General features: G+C 52.4%; 5 protein-coding genes across 5 annotated transcripts; 1 reads left to right on the forward strand and 4 right to left on the reverse strand.

Annotated features, from left to right (window-relative positions):
* Positions 1–53: 53 nt before the first annotated feature.
* Positions 54–1809, forward strand: PV07_04104 (uncharacterized protein). The gene is made up of 3 exons (XM_016390888.1): positions 54–325; positions 384–981; positions 1029–1809. Exons 1-3 carry the CDS (start codon positions 274–276, stop codon positions 1141–1143), a joined length of 765 nt encoding a protein of 254 aa, XP_016252790.1. The 5' UTR covers positions 54–273; the 3' UTR covers positions 1144–1809.
* On the reverse strand, positions 943–2483 carry PV07_04105 (uncharacterized protein). Its single transcript, XM_016390889.1, has one exon. The coding sequence runs from the start codon at positions 2168–2170 to the stop codon at positions 1184–1186; it is 987 nt and encodes a 328-aa protein (XP_016252791.1). The 5' UTR covers positions 2171–2483; the 3' UTR covers positions 943–1183.
* Positions 2484–2537: 54 nt separating this feature from the next.
* On the reverse strand, positions 2538–3810 carry PV07_04106 (uncharacterized protein). The gene is made up of 2 exons (XM_016390890.1): positions 3560–3810; positions 2538–3441 (listed from the first exon to the last, which is right to left on the reverse strand). The coding sequence occupies exons 1-2, from the start codon at positions 3631–3633 to the stop codon at positions 2895–2897; spliced, it is 621 nt and encodes a 206-aa protein (XP_016252792.1). The 5' UTR covers positions 3634–3810; the 3' UTR covers positions 2538–2894.
* Positions 3811–6876: 3066 nt separating this feature from the next.
* PV07_04107 (uncharacterized protein) lies at positions 6877–9190 on the reverse strand. Its single transcript, XM_016390891.1, has 6 exons — positions 8745–9190; positions 7876–8647; positions 7770–7819; positions 7570–7707; positions 7197–7491; positions 6877–7096 (listed from the first exon to the last, which is right to left on the reverse strand). The coding sequence occupies exons 1-6, from the start codon at positions 9012–9014 to the stop codon at positions 6981–6983; spliced, it is 1641 nt and encodes a 546-aa protein (XP_016252793.1). The 5' UTR covers positions 9015–9190; the 3' UTR covers positions 6877–6980.
* A 2270-nt stretch (positions 9191–11460) lies between these two features.
* On the reverse strand, positions 11461–18994 carry PV07_04108 (uncharacterized protein; the record flags this gene model as incomplete). The annotated part of the gene is made up of 12 exons (XM_016390892.1): positions 11461–11726; positions 11780–12521; positions 12569–12636; positions 12683–12784; positions 14256–14418; positions 14473–14857; positions 14951–15466; positions 15626–16142; positions 17087–17374; positions 17437–18058; positions 18117–18474; positions 18522–18994. The coding sequence occupies 12 exons, from the start codon at positions 18992–18994 to the stop codon at positions 11461–11463; spliced, it is 4500 nt and encodes a 1499-aa protein (XP_016252794.1).
* Between the last annotated feature and the right edge of the window lie 2453 nt (positions 18995–21447).

Consider the following 21447-nt stretch of genomic DNA (forward strand, 5'->3'; position numbering starts at 1 on the left):
GAACAATCAAATGCACCAGCTGCGTCTGCGTCATGCCGTGTGACGCTCGAATACGAACTGCGGGTGATCTGCTTCAGCTGGGTCGAGACCAATCTCTGATGCCCGTGATGCCTGCTTACTGACATGTGCAATTTCACTCAGAAGCTTCTTGTTGTTTGCTGAAGGTCCAGACCAGTTCTCATCCTTTGTCACCTCTCCGCAGTCCTTACTTGCGCACTTTAGCCCCCACGAATATCGGAGTGCCAGGATTACCGTGACAAGGAAAAGTCAACCATGGCAGTCAAGGTCATATTCCTCATGGCGGATGATGGCCATGACCCCACAGGTATGGTCGGCTCTCCGCACAAGTACAGGCATTCTTTGAGCTCACTGCCACGACCTAGAAACTGCCATTCCGTGGAAGGTCTTTAAGGATGCGGGATTTGATGTCTATTTCGCTACCGAGGATGGCAATACACCGAAATGCGATGAGAAAATGCTCTCTGGCTGGACCGGAACCCTGCTCGGGGCAAACAAGGCCGCGAAAAGGGCGTATGAAGATTTGTCGAGCACGTGTGAAGCGTTCAAAAAGCCTCTGGCCTGGAAGGACCACGCGTTCACCTTGGAGGATTACGATCTTGTCTTCCTGCCTGGTGGCCATGAGAAGAGCGTCCGGCAGATCATGGATTCGGCACGTGTTCACGAGGTGCTCGCTAGTTATTTTCCCAAGACGAGAAAGCCATCTCCAAAGTCTCTGGCGGCCATCTGTCACGGAGTCCAGGTATTGGCCATGTCTTCCACGAGTGATGGCAAAAGCGTGATGCATGATGCCGTCACCACCGCTTTGCCGGCCTACATGGAAGAGAGCATTTATCACGTCACCAAGCTTTTCCTTGGCGACTACTACAAAACCTACGGAGCTGGCACTGACGCTGTGGAGGAAGTTGTGAAGAAGAGGCTGGGAGACAGGGCGCAATTCAAGAACAGCAAGAGCCCTAGTCCGTAAGTCTAGTTGAAGACTCCTAGCTTCTTGGTGCTGACTTGGACAGCTTTGTTGTCGAGGACCCGAGTTATAACTACTTGTCAGCGAGGTTTCCGCCCGACTCAGAAGCACTTGCAAAGCGGGTCGTGAGCCTAGTAAAAGAGGTTACTCAATCGGCATGACCCGTCAATGACGAGACTTTATCCAAGTGATCGGTTGGTCTCAGCCTCGACCTAGATCCCATCCCCGATGATCCCCTGCCGCCAACCTCTCGGCTTTGAACTTCGCCCTTTGGGCGTCTCTCCTTTCCTTGATGGAGTTTATGTTGACCTTGCCGACCTGGACGAACTTCCACAAGTCACTTGCGCTGACAAGCCCTTGTCCGCCAAACAAGCCGAAGTCAACGGCATGCTTTGATGAGTGTCGTAGCGCAAAAACAACGCTGTTCCTGCCGCTTGGAGTTTCCACGACCCGATGGATACCGGGGTTTAGCATTCCGTTGGACAACGCCTTGAGTGTCTGCCCGACCAGAATCGTCGCCATGCGCGGTCTGGCCCCGCTGTCAATCCACACGGGGTTCTCATCCGTGGATTTGAGCCGATCAAGGACTTCGAGACCGCCACGGTCACCTATGCAGATGGTCAATAACCCCAGGTCGGTGTGCCTTTCAGCAAATCCAGAAGCAGGCTGGTATCGAAAGAGACGCAGGAGCGTATATGTCATTTGTTCCTCCGACTCTGGCATTGCCAGGGTGCCGTCGAGGATGTCGTTCCATATGGATATGTCAAGATCAGACCAGCGGGTAATATCACATAGAATGCGCCACAACAGAAGTGCACCTTCTTGCCACTCTCTAGCTGCATTGTCTTCGAGGGCCTGTACGAGAGGCAACTGCGATGACGATAATTTTGAGCCGTTGGTTGAATGAATGCGACAGCGAAGCGTGATGTATTCCTTCTCGTTGGGAACAGTGTAGAGGCCAAACTCAGTCCCAGCCTTGGAGGGATAAAGCGTCTCCTTTTCCTGGTCCGGTAGCTCAAAGAAGCGCGTCGAGGTTTTGAATAGGTTGTCCGTTATCTCCGACAGCGTTTCTGGCAGCGGAATGCTGAGCCAGCCTTGCCGCGCAAGATGGAGCAGTTGCTCTTTCGATAGCAGCGGAGGGGGTCCTGGGGGCGGCTGACATATGAAGTCGTCGTCCTCTTCGCCCATGGCGCACGAGAACCTTTACTGGAAAGGATCAATTGCATACACCAAGAAGTTCAAGGCAACAAGATAAAATTATGCGTCCTTCCTCTGTATTGCTTTGTAGGTTGGGTCTATGTGTCGATATTTAGATTCTCCTCAGGTGATGATTACAAAAGGATGCCCCGGTGTCAGATCCGGCGAAGTCTAATGAGGAAGCAGAAGAGGATCGTGAAATCAGCCCGCTCGTCAGAGAATTGATTGGTTGAAACAATGATTCAGTCCTTTCACTGACTCGAAGAAGTAAAGGCACCGACTTGTAAGTATCTGCCTACCTGGATCACACCAGTAGTGTTGTAGACGAACTGGAAATGGTGAAGTGGCTTCAAGGTGATGCACGCCAAGGACATTAAACAGGCGAAGCTTTGTCGAAGCCTGTAGGTCCCGAATAATTAATGATCTGTTGTACTAATGATTAAAACACAACGTAGTCGAAACACCTCTAGAAATCTACATTCCCCCCCTGCCACAAGTAAATGGTCCCCTTTCCCGCAACAAGAATGTACCCCCAGATTCATAAACACATTTGCCGTCACTCGCCCGGTTTTTGTTCGCCCTACGTGTGCTGCTTCCTTGACCATCTGAAAATTCCTCTCTTCCGCCTTCGTCACTTGTATCTTGCTTCCCAGCTTTTGCTCCATGATCAAAGCGCCTCTGCCTCAACTTCTCCGCCTATCTTGTTTTGAGGTAACTACTCGAACTTCTTCCGGCCTAGGTTCAAGCCGACACCGTGATTGAACACGAGAGTGCCGCCGATCTTTGATGAAGCCATCAGAGCCGGCAGCAAGACCATGCTGATGATGAGGTTCGTCTGAGTCGGGATCTTGCCCAGGTTGACAGCCCCTTCCTTATCTTTCCTCAAGTACCAGCTGTACAGGTTGACCACAAACACCAAATCGTTCATGATGGCGTGGGTGATGCAGGCCTTGATACGCGGCACCATTGTGCTCTTTTGCTTTCCTGCCGCGTCCTTCTCCCATGGGCCGCCGTTCTTCTTGATCATGCCGACCAGTTGGATGTTGCCAGACATGATTGCAGGCACGGTGGTAATCAGGCCGGCACACAGGAGGAAGTAGGACAGGCGAGTGATGTCCAGGAGGGTCGAAGGGGAGCCGAACCGCGTGGTGAGGAAGTCCGGCTTGACATAGACGGCAGTAAGAGCATACAAAATGTCAAGGCCCCAGGCGAGGACGTTAAAGGCGATGGGAAAGTGAACAATGCCTGGGTGGACGGGGAATCTGAGAAAAAGACGGTCAGTGCCGAAGATATGCAACGGAGGTGGTGGTCCAAGCTAGCAACAGTCCTCGACCATCTCCTCACTCTGGGTTTCACAAGAAACTGAAGAAAAGAACATACTCAGTGTTGAATTCGGGGACGGGCTCGCCGACCTTGTGGGCAAATTTGCCTTGGAGATTGGTATAGTAACTCATCTTGTCGTGATGTTCGCTGCGAAACAGAAGCCAAGGTCACAGGAGTCTTGTTGCGTTCCAGGAGGAAGAATGGCCTGAGCACCGTAGAAAATTAAGAGATTAAAAGGAAGAAGCACAAAAACGAATGTCTGTCGTATGCGGTCAGGAGAGCATTGGACAAAAATAGGGAGTGCGAGTGGGCGTCAGAAAATACAAGAGGCCGCATTGGGCAAAGGAGCAACACAGAGCGCGCAGGACATGGCGGGCAGAGTGCCAACCTTCCACTCCACCAAGCTAATGGCGGAGTCCGGTTAAGGCGCCCTCACCCAACGGGTGCCCAATGGATCGATCTCTAGGCCCCGAGCGCCCCTAATAGCCCCGGTCGTTCAGGGCCAAGGCTGCAAGCCATAGCGGCTTAGGGCCCCTGAATCCGGGTGCCGCCAATAGGAGGCCGCCAAGAGGTAAGCAGTGAACACCTGGCATCATCGCAAGCACATGGGGGCTAATCCTGGACTTGGGTCAAAGAGGGTGTTACTCGATCCTCCGTACCTCGTACAGCGAAGCAAAGACCAGAACAAGATTCGCAGCACCAGAATCCCGAGTCATTGCTGCTTCCCATCCCAGGCGGGACGAAGAAAGAGACAGATGGGAGAAAGGCAAAGGTGACCGAAGAGGTGAAACTGTACCTCCAGGGACAAGAGCAGGGTGACCAGTGACCGACTCTGAAGGCCCTCAATACGAGATGATGACATGTTCGCCATGGGCATCCACCAGTGTCCCGGCCCAGCTCACAACTTCGCCCTCCTCAGAGCCTCAATCACTTCCTTTGCTCCCCTCTCGCCAGATCGCAGCGCACCATCCATATACCCTTTCCATTCATAGGCAGTCTCCGTGCCCACGAAATGCACTTTTCCATGGGTCGACCTCAGCGCGTGGTTGTACTTTGTCATGATTCCCGGTGGCGCAGCAGGACACGGACAGCCTTGTGCCCACTGGTCGCTTGCCCATTCATGTTCTGTGACCGCCAGAGGCTCCGGAACGTCAACATATGGCCCGAATACGCGCTTAATGTGGGCCAAAATCGCATTGTATCTCTCCTGTTGCGGGAGGAGAGATCCCTTCCGACCGAAATCGCCATTGGTAAAGCAAGTCAGGGAGAATTGACCTTTCTCGTCGTTACTGGAGTCCCGGCATGTGGTGATGGGGCCCAAGAAGGACATGATAGCCCCGGACAATCCTTTCTTGCGCCACCAGGGCTCAGAGTACATGACCAGGACCTTTAGGGTATACCCGTGCACGTTGTTCTTCCCAAGTTCGACTTTAGCGGCAGGCAAAGGTGGATCGAAAGCGATCTCTTTATACAGGACTGTCGGCACAGAGATGATGACCCGTTGACACTTGAAGTCTCCCCTACCTGCCGACACATAGATTCCGTCTGGAGTTTGTGATATGTGCCGAACAGGCGAGTTCAGGACGATTGAACCTGGCTTCATCAGACTCGCCAGACCGAGTGATAACGACTGGGTTCCTGTGGCCCATAATGTAAGTCCATTGCCCGCTTGGTTTATACACGTCTGCTCTGCTCACCTCTGGTAAATCTGAGATACTGCCCACCATCCTTGAAATCGGATCTCATCTGCAGCAGACCTCCACCACTCTTGCAGTAATCCAAGAAATAGAGCGCACTTATCTCGGATGGCTCTAGGCCGAGCATTGCCCTCGTCCACAGCTTCACAGTTGCAAGCGCTGTCTCGGATTGAGTCTCCGACTTGCACCATTCTTCCAGGGTTATTTGGTCAAATTGCCCGCTTGAGCCGACAGGGTCCCGGATATCCACTTGTTGGCACAGTTTCTCAAACAGTTCGCGGATATACACCATGTGTTGGATCCCGTTCGACTCGGGTGCGTTACTGGGTGTTCCGCCATAGGGAAACAATCCTGTGCTGCCGCCGAGATCCTCCTGGATGATGTGACCCACGGTGTTTTGAACCACAAGCTCGAGACCGAGGAACTTGGCTAGAGCATACGCCTTTGCTTGATTCGTGTCGTTGATCCAAGCGGCACCAACATCGATAAATTTCTCCTGCCCCAACGGATCAACGGACCAGGTCTTCCCACCCACGCGATCACGAGCCTCAACAACCGCGCACGACACGCCAGCCTTTTGCAAGTCATAGGCTGCCTGTAGACCGCTCAGACCAGCTCCGACTACCACCACTTCCACAGTTGTGAGAGGTGCCTGTCTCACAGCGGCATACGCCTCAATCTCAAATTTAAAGTCCGGATCCGCCAGTGCGGGAACGGGCACCAGCGTCGTAGCAGGCCGATGGCCATTCAGGAATGCCTTGAGATGCTTGGTATGCCGACGATGCGCCGGGTCGTAGTCGACGATGTAGTACACCAACTTGAACACGTCCGTGACTTTGGCGCCGGCGGCCTCGAGACAGCGGCCCAGGTTCGTCATAGCCAGGGCGATCTGCTCGTCAATGTCCTTGGGCACGACCCGGTTGTGGTCGGCACCAACTTGCCCTGCCGTCGCGACGATGCGGCATGGTCCGCTGGACGTGGCGACGTGCGAGAATATTGGGCGAGAATCGAACGTCTTGTGCGGATCGAGTGTATGCACGCTGGGCGACGTCTTCGGATCAGGCGACATGGTTTGCAGGATACCTTTTGTTCACTGTTCTTGACCTGGACCTTCTTTGATCTCTCCTCCCTTGCTTGTTTCAATACAACTCGGCTCTTCGCTCACAACGGACCTGAGATATGTATATGTCGTCGATCCTCGGATTTCGACGGCCGGTGCAAGGTCTTACGTGCTACTTTGCCTGCAGCAGCTATGTATATATGTGTCCAGAATCGAGAGCAGCGCATCAGCCCCTCTCGAGACCTTCACCGATCGATCAATCATCACCATACGAGGTACGGGGTACGGCCGCGTGCGGAGATGTGCATCTCAGTCTAACCTTCAGACTCCGGTGGAAAAGCGCCTGGTAACCGCGCCCCTGATCGGGCAAGAGAGTTGAGCATCGTTGATTGGATATTTTCACTACCCCGACCTTCCGCATTCAGAGATTCAGAAGCGCGGTGATGGATGTTGGAGAACGACAAAAGCCTGCCGTTTCTGGAAGGGCACAGTCGCGGCTGAAGTGAGTCAATTAACTCCCAAGGCAGGTCGAGACGCCCAGAAAGGTGCATACTCTGGCTCCTGTACGCGGACGCTCTTCAGAATGGCACAAAAACTTCCAGGTGTAGAACGATGTGGGTGAATGTCTAGGCTACACGGATGGCGATGCTGCAAGATTCTATCTGCCACTTTAATGGGCCAAATCCCGTCGAAGACAAACCACAGCAACACAGTCTTCGCGTCACCCGTTGCAGACTTGGTCTATCTCTTCCGCCACTGCTATAAGTTCTTCATCGCTGAATTGCGGCCGCACGAGCTGGATCGTGATGGGTTGATTCTTCCACAGTTCGGGGTCATCTATTCATAATCACAAGCAGTCAGTCTCGTGCGACGGATCGATGCTTTCAAAATCCATCCCACCGTCTCAGTCTTGTGGATATCTTTGAGAGACACTTACAGATTTCCCAGTTCATCTTGTCAAACACGTTATCCTTGGGGACGTAGTCGGCATCCTTCTTGTCCTTGTCGAGGTCGACGCGCATCTTCTTCAATGGCAGCACAATGCTGGGGTAGTCGAGCAGGTTCCACAGACTGAAGTATCCCCACCAGACCGGGAAGCCGTGTGGGAAGCTTGCGGACGGGGCACACGGGCAGATCAGGCAGTCGATAGGGCGTCCAGAACTCGTCCTGGATTTTGTGTTGTACCATGCCTCTGCGAACTGGTATTTCCATTCCGCTTGCTTCGTGTTGAGCTGAGCCGGAGTCAGCTCTGATGTTTCAAAATGCTGGGACAGAGGGCAATGAGGTAGAGAGCCATCAGTATACGTTACCTTGAACAACTCTGGCACGGTCAGGGGCTTGATATCAAATGTCTCCAGGTACCACTTGAAGGTCGGGTAGAGCGGTTCACCTGACGAAGCGACTAGGTCCACAGTCTCCTTCGCCCCGGTCTGGAACCATAATCGCCACTGTCGGCAAGTCAGTAGACTGCTTTATGGCGCCAGGAGGGCCGATGCGGCAATACACGTACGGTGGCTTGTGCGACTTCCCAACAGTCAAATGGTGGTTTGAATTCGATCACTGCCCCTAGAGTCAGAGGGGGCGATTTGCCAGGGCACACTTTCGAGATTGCATACCTTCGTGACCGGCCTCTCGCAAACTTGCTGCAGTCTCCTGCAACGCCCTCGCAATAGGTGGTTGTGGGGTCACACACCCGTCCGTGGCCAGCAAGCCAATGCACAATTTCTCTGTCTTTGCGGGCAGTTGCTTCCAAGGCATCCGCACCGCAGTAGGTTCAAATGGCAGGCCGTGGTGAGTGAGGAGGATCTCGGCCATGAGTTTCACATCAGCCATGCTGTGGCAGTTCGGTCCCGAGGAGACTTTGATGGAGATTTGCCCGGGCGCAGCCGTTCCCATGCCCCTCTTCGCCGTTCTGTCAGCGGTCGGCCTCATGGCGTAAAGCCCATTGAAGGTGCCCGGTGCACGAATGCTGCCACCGATGTCGGTTGATGGGCAGAACGGTGCTCCCCTCATGGCCACGAGACTTCCGTCCCCACCTGAGGAACCGCCGGCAGAGAAGCCTCTGTTGAAAGGGTTCAGCGTGCGACTCCAGAGGTTGCTCCAGGTTTCGAGGAACATTCCGGTCTGCGGCATCGTCGTGCGAACAAAGAAGACAGCGCCCGCATTTCTCAGCATTTGCACAATCGACGCGTCCGTCGTGCACCGATTGTTATACCACGCCACGTAGCCCATTGTCAAGTTCTTATCCTTCATGTGAAAGATATCCTTGATGCCCACGGGCAACCCGTGCAGGGGCCCGACTGGGGTGCCCGTCTTTGCCAGCATATCATCCAGTTCCTTTGCTCGCGCCAGAGCCTCGTCCGGAAAGAACGCCGTCAGGCAGTTTACCTGAAGAAGCCGTCAACAACGGACCTCAATCTCCACTCCCAGCATCACGGTGGGCAGTGCGCGGATGGAGTATGAAGCAGGCATCCAAAACACTTACACACTGGTGTGCAATCGCGGCCCTTGCGCAGAAGGCTTCGGTCACTTCCACGGAAGACAACCCGCCATCTCTCAGCTGGGCTATCAGCTCGCTGGCCGTCTGCTCCGTGATCAAGAGCTGTTTCTCCGTAAGCAGTCCACACGTCTGCGGGATGGCACGAACGTCTGTTATAGAAGGGTCCACAGGCTCGGGAAGACGCCATTTGGAGGGGATCGAGCTCAGTAGATCTGCTTGTGCCTGTGACGCGACGACTTGCCAGTTTTCAGCCATTGCGTGCTGCGAACGGGGGAGGGGACGAAATGCTGGCTCGTGGGTGAACGAGGTTCAGTCCTGTTGGGGAGAAGCGCTGAGGTGTTGGCCTTATACTACTGCCCATCTTTCTTGGAATCCTGCGTCTTCTTCAATTGAGCAGTAGATAACGACAAGGAGCACGATTAGTTCGGTGCGGGGGGGAATTCCCTCTAGTCAAGCCGCCGGATGTCGACGATCGTGGATGTCCGCCTCTGCAAGCGCGGATGCCGGAGGATCTTCATGCGCGAATGGGCGTTTAGAAGCATCTGTGACCCATCGTCTTCTCGAAGTGGGCTGGAAAGGGATCGGAATCTCGTATCTCACTCTCTGGATCGTCGTACGTCGAATGCCCGCCTCTGTTCTTTCATGTCTTGCTGGAGGAGGGGCTCTGTTTTTGCAAAGCTATTGCGAAAAGAGGTCAGCCACAGCGGCCAGAGGACCTGTAGGAGATGCGTCGGCGAGAGGTAGTTAAGGATGGAAGGCCAGGAAGGACATGCGAGATACCCAAACCCTCACGGCCTCAGACATTACACCAGAGCGGTATCGAAAGTCCAGAGCCAGCTCATCTGTCTTGCCCCCTCCGTAGCGATAGATAGGGCCCGGGCATTGTTGATGTCTCTCCTTGGTAGGATACCTCCATCCTGCCCCTCCGCTCGCACAAATCACTCTTGTAGCTCCGGCCTACCTCCTGAGCTTGTCCTTTCACCTCCGCCTTCTCTAGCCCCCAATAGAATAGCCTTACAAATTGCCCGAGGGCCTTTTTCTCGATCCACCAGAGGGGACTCTTGCCTTACCTGTCTTCTCAGTTCACATCCACATCGAGCCCGTCCATCAGCGCTTTTACCGTTGATTCATGCCCCATTCCTGCTGCCCGTGACAAAAGGGGTCTGCCCGTACTCGTCTAGGGTATTCTCGTCGGACTCCAGGCCGCTGGAGGAGGTTGCTCTGCGGTTACTCCGTCCCTATGCACCCAACGTCACCAAGAGCCTGGAGGTCTTGGGCTCATTGTAGCTCCAATATAGAGCCTCTTCACGCCGATACTTATCTCGATTACCTTTCATAAGGAGGGTGGTTGAGGGTGTTACTGGTTCAGCCGGCGCGGTTCTGAACGAGTTCTAGTTTTTCCAAGCAGCGAGATCTCTCAGGGGTTAGAATAGTAGTCTTGGCATCGGGAAGGGCATCAAATAAAAGCGGCGAGGCCTTTGCTCGAAATGCCTTAACGTTTCAACAATTTCGGGGTCGACCTTTTTGCTTTGTTCCTGCAAGCACTGACGCAGAGAGCTGTGGGACACACGCCTTGGTGCGCTGCCCATCAGCTGGAAGATAACCAAGAAAGCAAGGACTTCCATGAAAGAGTCTTGTCAGTCCGAAGACTGTCGCGCCAGTGCCACATCAGCGACGCCAAAGAAGGTCCATCGGGAAGTGGAGGGCAGATCGATTCGATGTGGTCCAGAAAGTCATCAGGGTGCCATCAAACATATACATTTGATCTTCTACTTGCTACTCCGCCAGGTCAAGTAAGTTGCCAGCACTCGAAAGCGATATTGGAGGCACAGGTAAGCAAGAGCCATTTGGCCTAGGCCAGGGGCTCGACCAGTCTTGGTTCAATCCACTTTGAGTGAAAGTGCTGGGAATCGTCACTGACAGCAGTCCTATGCTAAATGTGCTTCGGCGAGGATGGGAATCACTCCTCGTTCCAGAGGTCTTACTAGTGTCGCAGAAGCCTGTAGTGATCTGCTCCACTGGCACGGCACACACGACATCAAGGGCGGCCCTGTCACTTCTCACTCTTTGTACACATAGGAGCGTCGCTTGCCGCCCTGTCTGTTGCCAACAAGTTCAGTGCATGCTCAGAAGTCTTCACTCCTCGATCCCTGCAGTCGAGGACATGCCGAAGAACGTCCGCGGAAGTAGCCCCCTCGACCAACGAGCTCTTACATCTCCGGACTTCCGAGGAAGTATGAGTATACCAGACCATGCTGGCTGATCGTAATGGAGGCGCATTTATCAGGGTTGACAAATGCTGGTAGATTAGCCAACGCGCCCGAAGCGTATCGTTTACCAAATAGATTTCAAAGGTTGTGTAGGCGTTATGTAATTTCGCGCCAAATGGTCCTGAAACCTGCGACTTACACGAGACTTGGGAACTCTCTTTTTACGTCTCGAAATGTGCCCCATTTCCGCGGTATCTCTACCCCGGCTTTTCACTGGCGTTGGCTAGTACTCATGCTCATTTTCTACCTTTCTTCGAGGAGAGTTGAGTGGACCCATGCTAGACTAGAAATCGCAGCCACTGCCAGAACGCCCCCAGATCACAAGTCAATTACGACCTTGGCCTCAAACCGAGAGAAAAATCGCTCGTCCGCGGGGAAGTTTAAGATTCCCATGCCAACTGCTGCAGACATCATGAATACGTAACGACCACCTATGCGACGTATGGAGGGCAATCGATTTCGCGGAACCTTCTGGGACTCTGACCGCTGTCTGTGCGGTAGAGGATCTGAATCGGTAGAGCCAGGCGGAGCGTGCAGCGGTATGGTGCCGCTATTCGGACGCGAAGATCAACTCTGTACCGGCGCGAAACCAAGGAGGACTCGAAGCTTGGGACTGGATACTTCAGCTTTCCAAAGTTGAGGGTCACATGGGCATCTGCTTTCCACTGGTGCTCCAACTCTAGGTTATGATTGTCTCCTGTGAGGGTTAGTAGAAAAATGAGGGTCAAAGTTGTGCTGCGACGTGCTTACCCTGGAGGGTGGCAGAGGTTTTGGTCCATTTTGAGAACTGCACCGGGACCTCGACCGTGGCGTAGACTCCGAAGTTTCGACATAGTGCGCCGGGAGACGAGAGGTCTTTCAGTGTCGGAGCACTCTCTCTCGGGTCGCTGGATATAAACGTCGAGAACATCAAAGATGCCCTGCACCGACCTTGGGCCGGGGTTCTGGACTCTTCGCGGACATTCCCTGTCGACCGATCTCCCTGCGTCAAACTTAATGTGGTTGAAAGGACCGTATCGCCTGTGAGTTGACTCAGAATTACGGGCGGAGGTTGACAGGCTTCAATTCGCAAGTCTCCAGTGGTACGTCCTCCTGGAAGCCATCGTCTCCGGCGTCGGGACCTTTCCAGTAAATACTCGCCGGCAAAGTCTGTGACGCAAAAGGGCGGTGAAACATCCAGGGCAGGGATGATCTGAATGGAGCGGCTCCAGCTTGTCACCACTTTGTCTTGCATGAGAGCCTGAACACGGAGAGTGTAAGTGACGTCGCATTGCCCCTGGCGCCGTGGCTGCAGCACAGGATGCCTTTGTCCAACCTCAAACTGAGGGAGAGAAGGGGGAAGATCGCGAAGAAACCCACGATTCTGCCCCAGGAGTTCGGACTGTAGGCACTTGGGTACGTCGAAGTGGAAGAAGCACTTTGCGGTGCTCTTTCTTTGATCTTCAAATCCAATGAAGTCCGTCGCTCTCTTGACGTCGTGCAACTGTAGGAGCTATGATGGAGATTAGCGCGGAAGTCTCATGAGTAGATGTAAAATACCTTTTGTGCTCGCTGGATGAGGGTATCCGCATACCAATCTAGGCATCGAATGGTAGTAACCAAAAGACCTGGCTCTGTAAGTAGCGCAAAGCAGCGCGAAGGAGCTCAACCGACCCTCCAGAGTGAGCTTGACTGTGTCGAATTCGGGATTTGTTGAGTCAGCCACAGAGATATAGCCATCAACACCCGCATCACCGAGGAAGTAGGCTTCCTTGCCTGTAGGAAGGGTGAGTCCATTGATAAAGATTACCTCCATGCCTACGAGGAATCCCAGACGGCAAAATCAGCTCTCACAGGCTTGTGGAATTTTCGAGAATTCCCCTGACAAGTGCAGGCATGGAGCTGCACCGGCTGCGTTTGGGACATTGCATGGAAGTTTCGGACAGAATGGGCTGGTGATATACATGTTAGTTCTGCGCTGCAAGCCATTTGGGGTCTGGCGTCTCGTCGCGCTTTGATTCGACAGCCCATATTTTCGAGGATGTTCACAAATAAGCACCAACTAGATCGGCACAGGCTTTCCGCGGCACATCCTCTCCTCGAGCTCCAGATGCAATGCTTTGGGTTAGGTTGAAAGGGCTGGTGGCTCTAATATGGCTGTGGAGAAGGAGACTCCCCCGCCTGGCTATCTGCAGGGCACCTGTTCACGGAACAAACGGAAGTCGTCATTCTGGAATACCAAGAAGCCTTGTCTAGAGTCCAGGACTTACGTTGTATCAGACGACAGCTGAATATTCCCCCGAGCGCGTGATGACCTCGTATTGCATGGCTTTGCTTTTGTCTACTCAGTGGAGCCTTAGTGCATCCGCCGAGAGTCACTGCATTCAACCTGATATCCTCCGGAAACGATAGCAAACCTGGATTTTAAGGGTATCCGGTTCTCTTGCATTATTTGCGCTTGAACGGAGAAGCGAACCTGCTCTACGGTTAGCTGGTATGGGCGATCTACTTGGTGGATGGCTGACTTGTGCGAGCTACTCACCAAAGGTTCTGGGAATCGTAGCCTCCTGCGCCGTTCCCATTTCATACCGTTGCTGCGCCCATACACTGAAAGTTCATACACAACCCTTTTAATGCAAGGTGGATCGGTAACCTGTTGGCTTTGCCTTAAAATTCGGCCGGAGTCGATGTCTTCCTTACCATGGCGCTCCCATGTCGCCGAATCCTTGCGCCTGGTCGACAACGCTTTCTTGCATTGCCGAGTTTGGTCCAATTTGCGCCAGAAATGAATCCGTGGGCGGATGTCCGGGAAGACCGTTGAATGGTACCTGCCCCCAGTTACGCGTTTCGACTCTACTGAGGTCGAAAGAGGGCCAAGTAGCCGGATTTAGAGAGGGTCCTGCCCCGACGGTGAACTCGCATTCCTCAGGGACCTCGTTGCCGTCCTCCAAGTGGGAAGCCGGGCGAGGGCAGAAGTGTGGCTTCGTTTGTTCCCTCATAAAGGAGGATGTTGGCGGCATCCGAGACGGATGGTGTTGGAAATTGCTCTCGGGGGCGGTGAGTATGCCAGAGTCCATGTAAGAGGGGGGCAATACTTCAGGGGCCTCACAATTGGATCTTTTCCCGAGCGGAAAGTGTGTTTCAGGGATTACTGGACCCGCTTCGTGCGAATGGAAACTCGTGCTTGGTACACATTGCTTATCGCTGAGAGTCTTTGGGCGGTGTTCAGATCCTGATTGTCCCATACCAGAGACGTCCTTGAGCCCGGGCGTGAAAGAAGGGTTGTGGGTAAATGTTCCCGTCACCGATTCTGGACCCCTGTGCATGAGTGTCGGCTCTGCGTGTGGTCTTGCAGTTACTGCGACTTCATTGGTCTCGCTCAGCCTCTTATTGAGGAGGCCGAATAGTGCCTGCTGCGATTTAGTCACAAGAAGAATGCACATGAGAGTCTGAGTTATTCCTACCTCTAGCGCTTTGCTGCATCTTGCGGCAGCTACACTTCGCTGACCCAATAGAGACAAAATATCCCGGCCAATCTCAGCATATCTAAGGACCGCTTGGATGTCTTCGCCTTGGGTTCGTTCCCAAGCATAAGAGATCAAGGAAATGGCCGCAAAGAATGTCGAATATGATGTAAAGAAGAAAGGGCCGCTGAGAATATCCCTCTCCCTCATATTCCTCATACCGATGATTACGTCGCGGCTGGCATCTAAGCACGCCATTACATAGGTGTGGGCGCGTGTATCGGATTGATTTTTCATTGTGTAGTGAGAGACACTCAGCAAAAATGGCCGGTAGAGGATCAGTCGTGTGTGTGCATAGGCGATGAAAAGTAGGGCTCTCTGGAATCTAAATGCCAGCATCCGATAGTTTAGTACTGACTATTAAATGGGTAACCAGCCAGAGGGCAATGTGTAAGAGGTGGTAAATTCACGGGCTTACCTCAGAGGATTCGGTGTATTGTCGTTGTCGTTCGAGAGCTCCAAGGGCAGATTTGCCGACCAGAGCTGCAATTCATGTTCTACCTCACACATTCTTTTGTACTTCACTCGGTATTCACCGGGTTGGTCGGCAAGGCCATGGCCATGGCCACTATGATGCACAGGATAGACGTATCGTAGGATCTTCGCGAAGATCTGCATGAGTCTGGTATGTGCATTTATGGCAACTGTAGGTGGGAGGTGTTTTGCTGGGCATACCGAAATCCCATACCTAGCAATGCATGCGTCATCAACCTCTAGAGGCAGCTCCTGGTCGACATCATCTTCCTTAATCGCTGTTGGCAGGCCCAGAATGGCACAGATGTACGCTTCCATGTTTCGCACGGTCCAAAAGACACGCTTGCGGGTCTCCTGCTCGACCGCATCGAAAACGCGCCGGGTAAAGACCTGTGTAGGCCTATTTGAAGCGAAGCTGCTACCGTCGCCGCGATATAAGAATGACACACAGACATATTTCCTGTACAGTGTAAGAAATATATCATACACAAAAGTGCTTGAATTGACATGAGCTCGCGGCAGTCAGAGATATCAATCAAACTTCGGGCAGCCACAAAATATTTTGTCCTTTACAGGTAAGTAGCAAGATCGACATGAGGGTCTCTGTCAAGGAACATACCCTTCGCGCATTGAAATGTTAGATCTCAAGTCCACGGACTTGGTTCTCAGAAAGAGCCAGCCTAAAGCGAAAACCGAGTATAAAAAAGCACGAACCCGGGCTTCTTGGATGCCATAGTTTTCGGGATCCGTTTCATAGAATGTGTCGAGAAGCTGGCTGAAGGTCGGCCGGTGGATGAAGGATAGTACCGCACATCCAGAGCCAAGCGCACACTCCACGAGCTTCTGTGCCAGCTCCTTTGGCGGCAGTGGTGGAGCGATTCTTGGTTCAGGAGGCGGGGGAGGGCTTCTGGGGGACCACGGGACGCTCTGGAGAGGACTTAATATTGTGGCATCGTCCCCATTCGTGGCACCTTTGTCCAAAAACCGCTTTCTGAGACCTTGCAGAAAGGCCGGGCCTGAAGAATGGCCATGATAGTCCCATCCCCCTTGGTCATCGAGGCACAACCGCCCTGCGGCGGTGAGGATTGTCTCGAGCAAATCATCATCCTCGAAGTCGGTACTCCGCATCGGTGGTTCTGACGGAGTCAGTCGCGCACTGCCTTGTATGAGCTGAGCACGACTGCTACCGTCCAGGAGTCGACTGTGTGTTGTGAGATAGATGTTTGGATCATCTATATCAAGATTGGGAAACAGAAATCGGAAAAGATTCTCTAGTCTCTGAGACCTTATTTGAAGGTCTTCGAAACGAGATCCTGGCGGTCGTTTCCATCTGCTCGATGGTTCCTCATACGTGCACTCTATCAATTCCCTCCGTTAAACAAGTCAAATACTGCAAGTGGAGTTCAACATTCTTACCATGGCCCTCCACACTACAGTGGGCACAGGGTTGACTGCCGTCACATTTGGATTTCCTTCGCCGACAGTTGTCACACGCACGTGTAACGCGGGTTCTCTTGTTCATCGTGAGACACTGCTCCAGCTTGTGGAACACGGTAGCAACAATGCATTGCTAACTAGTCGCGTCCTGATATCTCTGCGCCGGTGGGAGAAGTCCTACCTAAACTAGTTTCTTATACGCAGCGCCGATGAGCGATTGGCAGGGCTCCAACCCCGCAAGCTTGCCAATACTTTTACCTAAACGATAGTTCTTCGACGAGGCGCGAAGCGGGGTGAAGGCCAGCCACCGACGACATCACCTTTGATGGCCGCCCAAACGCTTTGCTTGGGTGCTTGGGCACTCGTCGGATCTGCACAATTACTCATTACCGTCGTCATTGATAGGCGGCACCTCAGATCTGAGTACTCCTGATCCGATTCTCGTGGGTGAATTGGGCGTTATTTTCTGGGAGAAGTGGTCAGAGGCGACAGGGACTTTTGCCCGATAAAGTGCTAGCTAGAATCGCCAAGGCATCCCGGTCGTTTCGGAGAGAACCATGCAGAAGAGTGTTGGGCTTCGGATGCCTGTTCACTCTTTTACTTCATTGGGCTTTACAGATGATGCCGCCATCCTCGCCAATACCATCTTGGGTCGCAGAACTGCCTGTGACGTTCCAGAGCTCATTGCCCACACAGGGTTTACACCAGAATATGCCTTCGGGGTCGTACTTTTTCTTGAGAGCCAAGAGCCGCGGGTAGTTCGAGCCCCAGAAGGTGGTTTGCCAGTTAGGCTCAGTTGGGTCGGCTTCATTAACATAAGCACCCGTGTAAGGATCGAGGATGCGCAGGGCTTCAACGGCGCTGTTGCGTAGCTCGTTTGTTACAGATGTCTTTTCGGTTTGGTTCAAGGGTGTCCAAGTTCGGTAGGTAACTTGAAGGAGGACTGGAGTCAACACTGTATCCAAGAGGGGTGAAAGACCATTGTGTACTTACCGAAATGAATGTAGGTATTGTTTCGCCACGCGGGACATACTGAGTTGTTCCCACCGGGGATTTTGGCATCTCGCACTCCTTTGCCCGCAACCAGATGGTTGAGGAGGGTCCAGGTACCATTTGAGGCTGTACGCAGTGCATTCTCCAGCTCTGTTTGGTTACCAGTAAGAGCACCACGTGTCAGGAGGCGAGAACCTAGCCGCTCTGATGGCCCAACAGCCTCAGGCTGATTCGTCATCCAAAATTTATTAAAATCCGGAACTGGGATGGTTTCATTCGCAACGAACACTTTGTCGCCCCAGTTCGTTGTATTGATCTTGGTGATGACAGGATCCATGATGGCGTTGACCTGGGCAGGAGTTTTGTTAGGGAAGAAGTAACCTCCGATAATAATGCCTGCTTGGTCCGGAGGGTTTGGCGGAGCATATGGGATAAAATAGTGGTAGCCGTTAGCACCTTGGTCCGAGAGGCTGGGCACTTGCGATGTAAAATATGTCGAAATCGACCAAAACGTGTCGCTGTTGGAAGTGGTGTTGGCAGTAAATATCGTAAGGCTGCCAGGAAGGGTTGGGTAGACCTTCATGGTCACGCTGATGAGAACGCCAAAGGTCGAGCCCCCGCCCTGATAGTCTGGTCAGTATACCTTCTCTGTAGATCTGTTGATAAGTGCACTAGCTCACCCCTCGCATAGCCCAGAACAAATCGGGGTATGATTTCTCGTTGATAGTGAGAAATTTGCCGTCCGGAGTCACCACCTCCATCTCGAGGACTTGATCGGCTCCGAGTCCATATGTAGAGCTTATGGGAGAATGGCCACCCCCTAGGACCCATCCACCAATACCGACTGACATGTCACCACCTGCAATAACTGTGAGATTATATTTTGCGACCGCCTGGTAAACTTCTGCCATCCTTGATCCAGCCGCGATTTTGACTGAACCAACTCCACCATACGGGAGAGCCCGAGTGTCACTAGTGTTCACTGAGATTCCCACAATGTTGTGTGTCCATATCGACAAGGACTGTCCACCAGAGGATCTAATCCAGTCAGGATTGTGATGTTTGTGCATGGTCTCTGCTCTTACCTCGAGAGGAGATCATGGCCAGTCCCTTTGACTATCAACCTTACTCCTGTATTGGCGGCAAAATCCACCGCTGCCTGTACATCGGAGGCTTTGGTGGCATGCACCACAAACGATGGATAAGCAGACAGTGTGCAAGGTGCCAAAGGCGACGGCAGACATCCATCGTCATTGTAGTCAATCGAGATGGGGTTGTTAGCATGGAAGCTCGAGTTCGTCCATTGAGAAAGGACCAATGCGCAAGTGGTATTGTCGAATAATATGTTTTCTGGATGGCAGACTGATCCAGGAGGAATATCCACAAAAAGTTTGCCAGACACAGTCATGTTCAACTCTTGCCATGCCGACTGAGCAGGCCAATTCGACGAAGATGGAATTGGTTTGCAATATGTGGCCGGACCAGCACGGACTTGCTTCAGAGAGACAATGAAGAACAAGACAATCATCGAGGAGGCCCAAGACGTCAGACGATCCATGGTGAAAAGGTCGGTGCTAGCAGCCGTATGAGTCTGTGGTGGCCAGTATTTTGATAGAAAACTTTGACTGTGGCGGAGGTGGGAAGTTCGTCGGCGCTCCCGTTTATGTGTTCAACAGAAGTTCGCTTCGTGTGTAGAAAGGTCAACTGTTGACATCTTCAAAAATTGACCAATTGTAATTGCTTCCTATCGCAAACCCGAATACGTGATGGAATTCTGCCTCGCGAGGCGAATCAACATGGGTGTCGAGAGGCACTCAAAAGTGCCATGGTTGGACGATTGACTATAGGCTACACTATTGTGCCTGGACACAGTGGGAACCTCTCAGCACCCTGTAAGCCTCCCTTAGCTCTGTCAAATGCTGCTAGACAACCCATCAGGAAAGAAAGTTCATCCGTCGACTATTCGCAGAATGAGCCTAAAAGCGCAAAGCTCCATTCCCACACGCGGGGGAGACGTCTCCCGGTCTTTGCTTAGAGCTGAAAGCTAACTTCTTGCAGGCCTAGTTATCTTTCTCCATACATAATTGGCGTACCAGCCCACCTCCATGGCCAAGGCTGACTTCGATTTCGCCTCTCTGCACGTGGTTGGCTTAACTCATCCCAGGGCAGGCATTTGGCAACGCAGCGTCCGGCAATTGACAATTACAGATCTCAACAGCATCGCTTTCCAGGGTAGACATATAGTCAGGCTGACAGACAATCATCCACTTAGAGCACAGCACGTCAATCAGTCGCATGCAACGCTGTATACATGGTGCAGCGGGAGCAAGGCGGTCTTCTGAGAAGCTCGTTCGTTAAAAATATCAACCTCGTATGGTGAGGCAGCCTTCTGTCTATTTTCCTCTCCACGTGGGCGGTTTGTGTCAAACCATCTGACTCTATCGCACACACGTTTAGATCTCACCTGCCAAGTTTTGATCACCTTTCACTTTTACATCGGAGCTGTCAGATTTTGAAGTCCTGCGCTCGTAACCTCCCATTGCCTCCAACCCAAATTATCCGAGGTGGCTGAAGACCGATTGTTCTGTCCCTGCCATAGCCAGTATCGGATAAACAAAGCTGTCTCCTTTCCACATCATCACGTCCAGACAGACAACAGGCAGTGAGGCTAGAGGAGCAGGTTCAAACAGCCGTTTTCTTGCTTTGATCCTGGTCTATGCCTTCTAAATGCTCGTGAGCGATCTCGGCATCCGTACCTTTTTGGGATAGCTGTATTTCTTGAAGTGTGGTTGGAAGTGGAACTTCGCTCTCCTTCAAGAATAGAAAGTCGATTTCCTCAAGGCTGAGGCCCTTAGTTTCGGGATACCAGAAGTATATCATAGGAATGAAAGCAAAGCTCTGCCCAGACTCAGCAATGGGGATATAGATTTTGCCAAACAAGGGGGTTACTCACAAAGGCCATGAAGATAAAGTAGCACTTCCAGTTGAGGTTTTGTACCATTGTGGGGGTTACCATCACAATAATGAACACCTGTGCACTTCATAAGTTACAATCACGCAGCCGATCGTCAAGGAAAAATACCCAAGCCCAGTTTCCAAAGACTGCAATCGCTGTGCCTTGAGCACGGACGCTTAGAGGTAGGAGTTCAGTGGCATAGCACCATGGAATGCTTGACAAGCTTGCCCCAAAGAAGATCATGTACTATCACGAATGGGGTCAGTCTTATCCTCAGAGATCAGAGATAGTCCATACCAGGAGGAGAAAGGCAATCGCAGCCTTGGAGGTGGGGGCCTGCTTATCTGTGCCCTGAAATGATAACATGACCGCAAATAGCATCATAAAGATGCCTTGACCAAAGAGGCCTATCAACATTGGTTTGCGGCGGCCAATGCGGTCTAGGGATGTGGCTGGAATCATAGCACCAAGGAGGTTGCCAATGTTGATGCAGCCCCCAGCAACGTTCGCCGCGGCCCTTGAAAGGCCAACATTTGTTTGGAGGACTGTAGGAGCATAGAAAACGATAACATTGACGCCCGTCCACTAGTCCACGGTCAGCTACCATTAAATTATGTGAAGGGTCCGGATTTGGAGTACTGACCTGGTTCATGAAAAGCAGTAGTACTGCAAGGAATAGTCGCCATCTTGTCTGAAGGGGGTCTTTATGCAAAATCTTCGACCATCGGAACGGTTGCGAGTGTTGCAATTGCCTAATTTTCACAATGTCTTCTATCTCGGCCGCGATCCGCGGTTCTTGAGGAGACAAACCCCAGACCTTTGCCATCACAGCAATGGCTTCGTCGGTTCGATCCTTTTGAATGAGATATCGAGGGGTTTCGGGCAGGCCGAATACGAGTATCGACACGCTGAGTGCAATGACAATTTGACAAGCTATTGGTAGGCGCCAGGCCAAGGGACCTCCGGCGAAGGTCAGGCCATAATCGAAGAAGTATGCGATAATAATCCCGATGGCGACGAATACGACCTATTGTAACAGTGCTTTATTAATGAAT

The sequence above is a fragment of the Cladophialophora immunda genome (genome assembly GCF_000835495.1).
Source record: "Cladophialophora immunda strain CBS 83496 unplaced genomic scaffold supercont1.2, whole genome shotgun sequence".
In the NCBI taxonomy this organism is placed as follows: Eukaryota; Fungi; Ascomycota; class Eurotiomycetes; order Chaetothyriales; family Herpotrichiellaceae; genus Cladophialophora; species Cladophialophora immunda.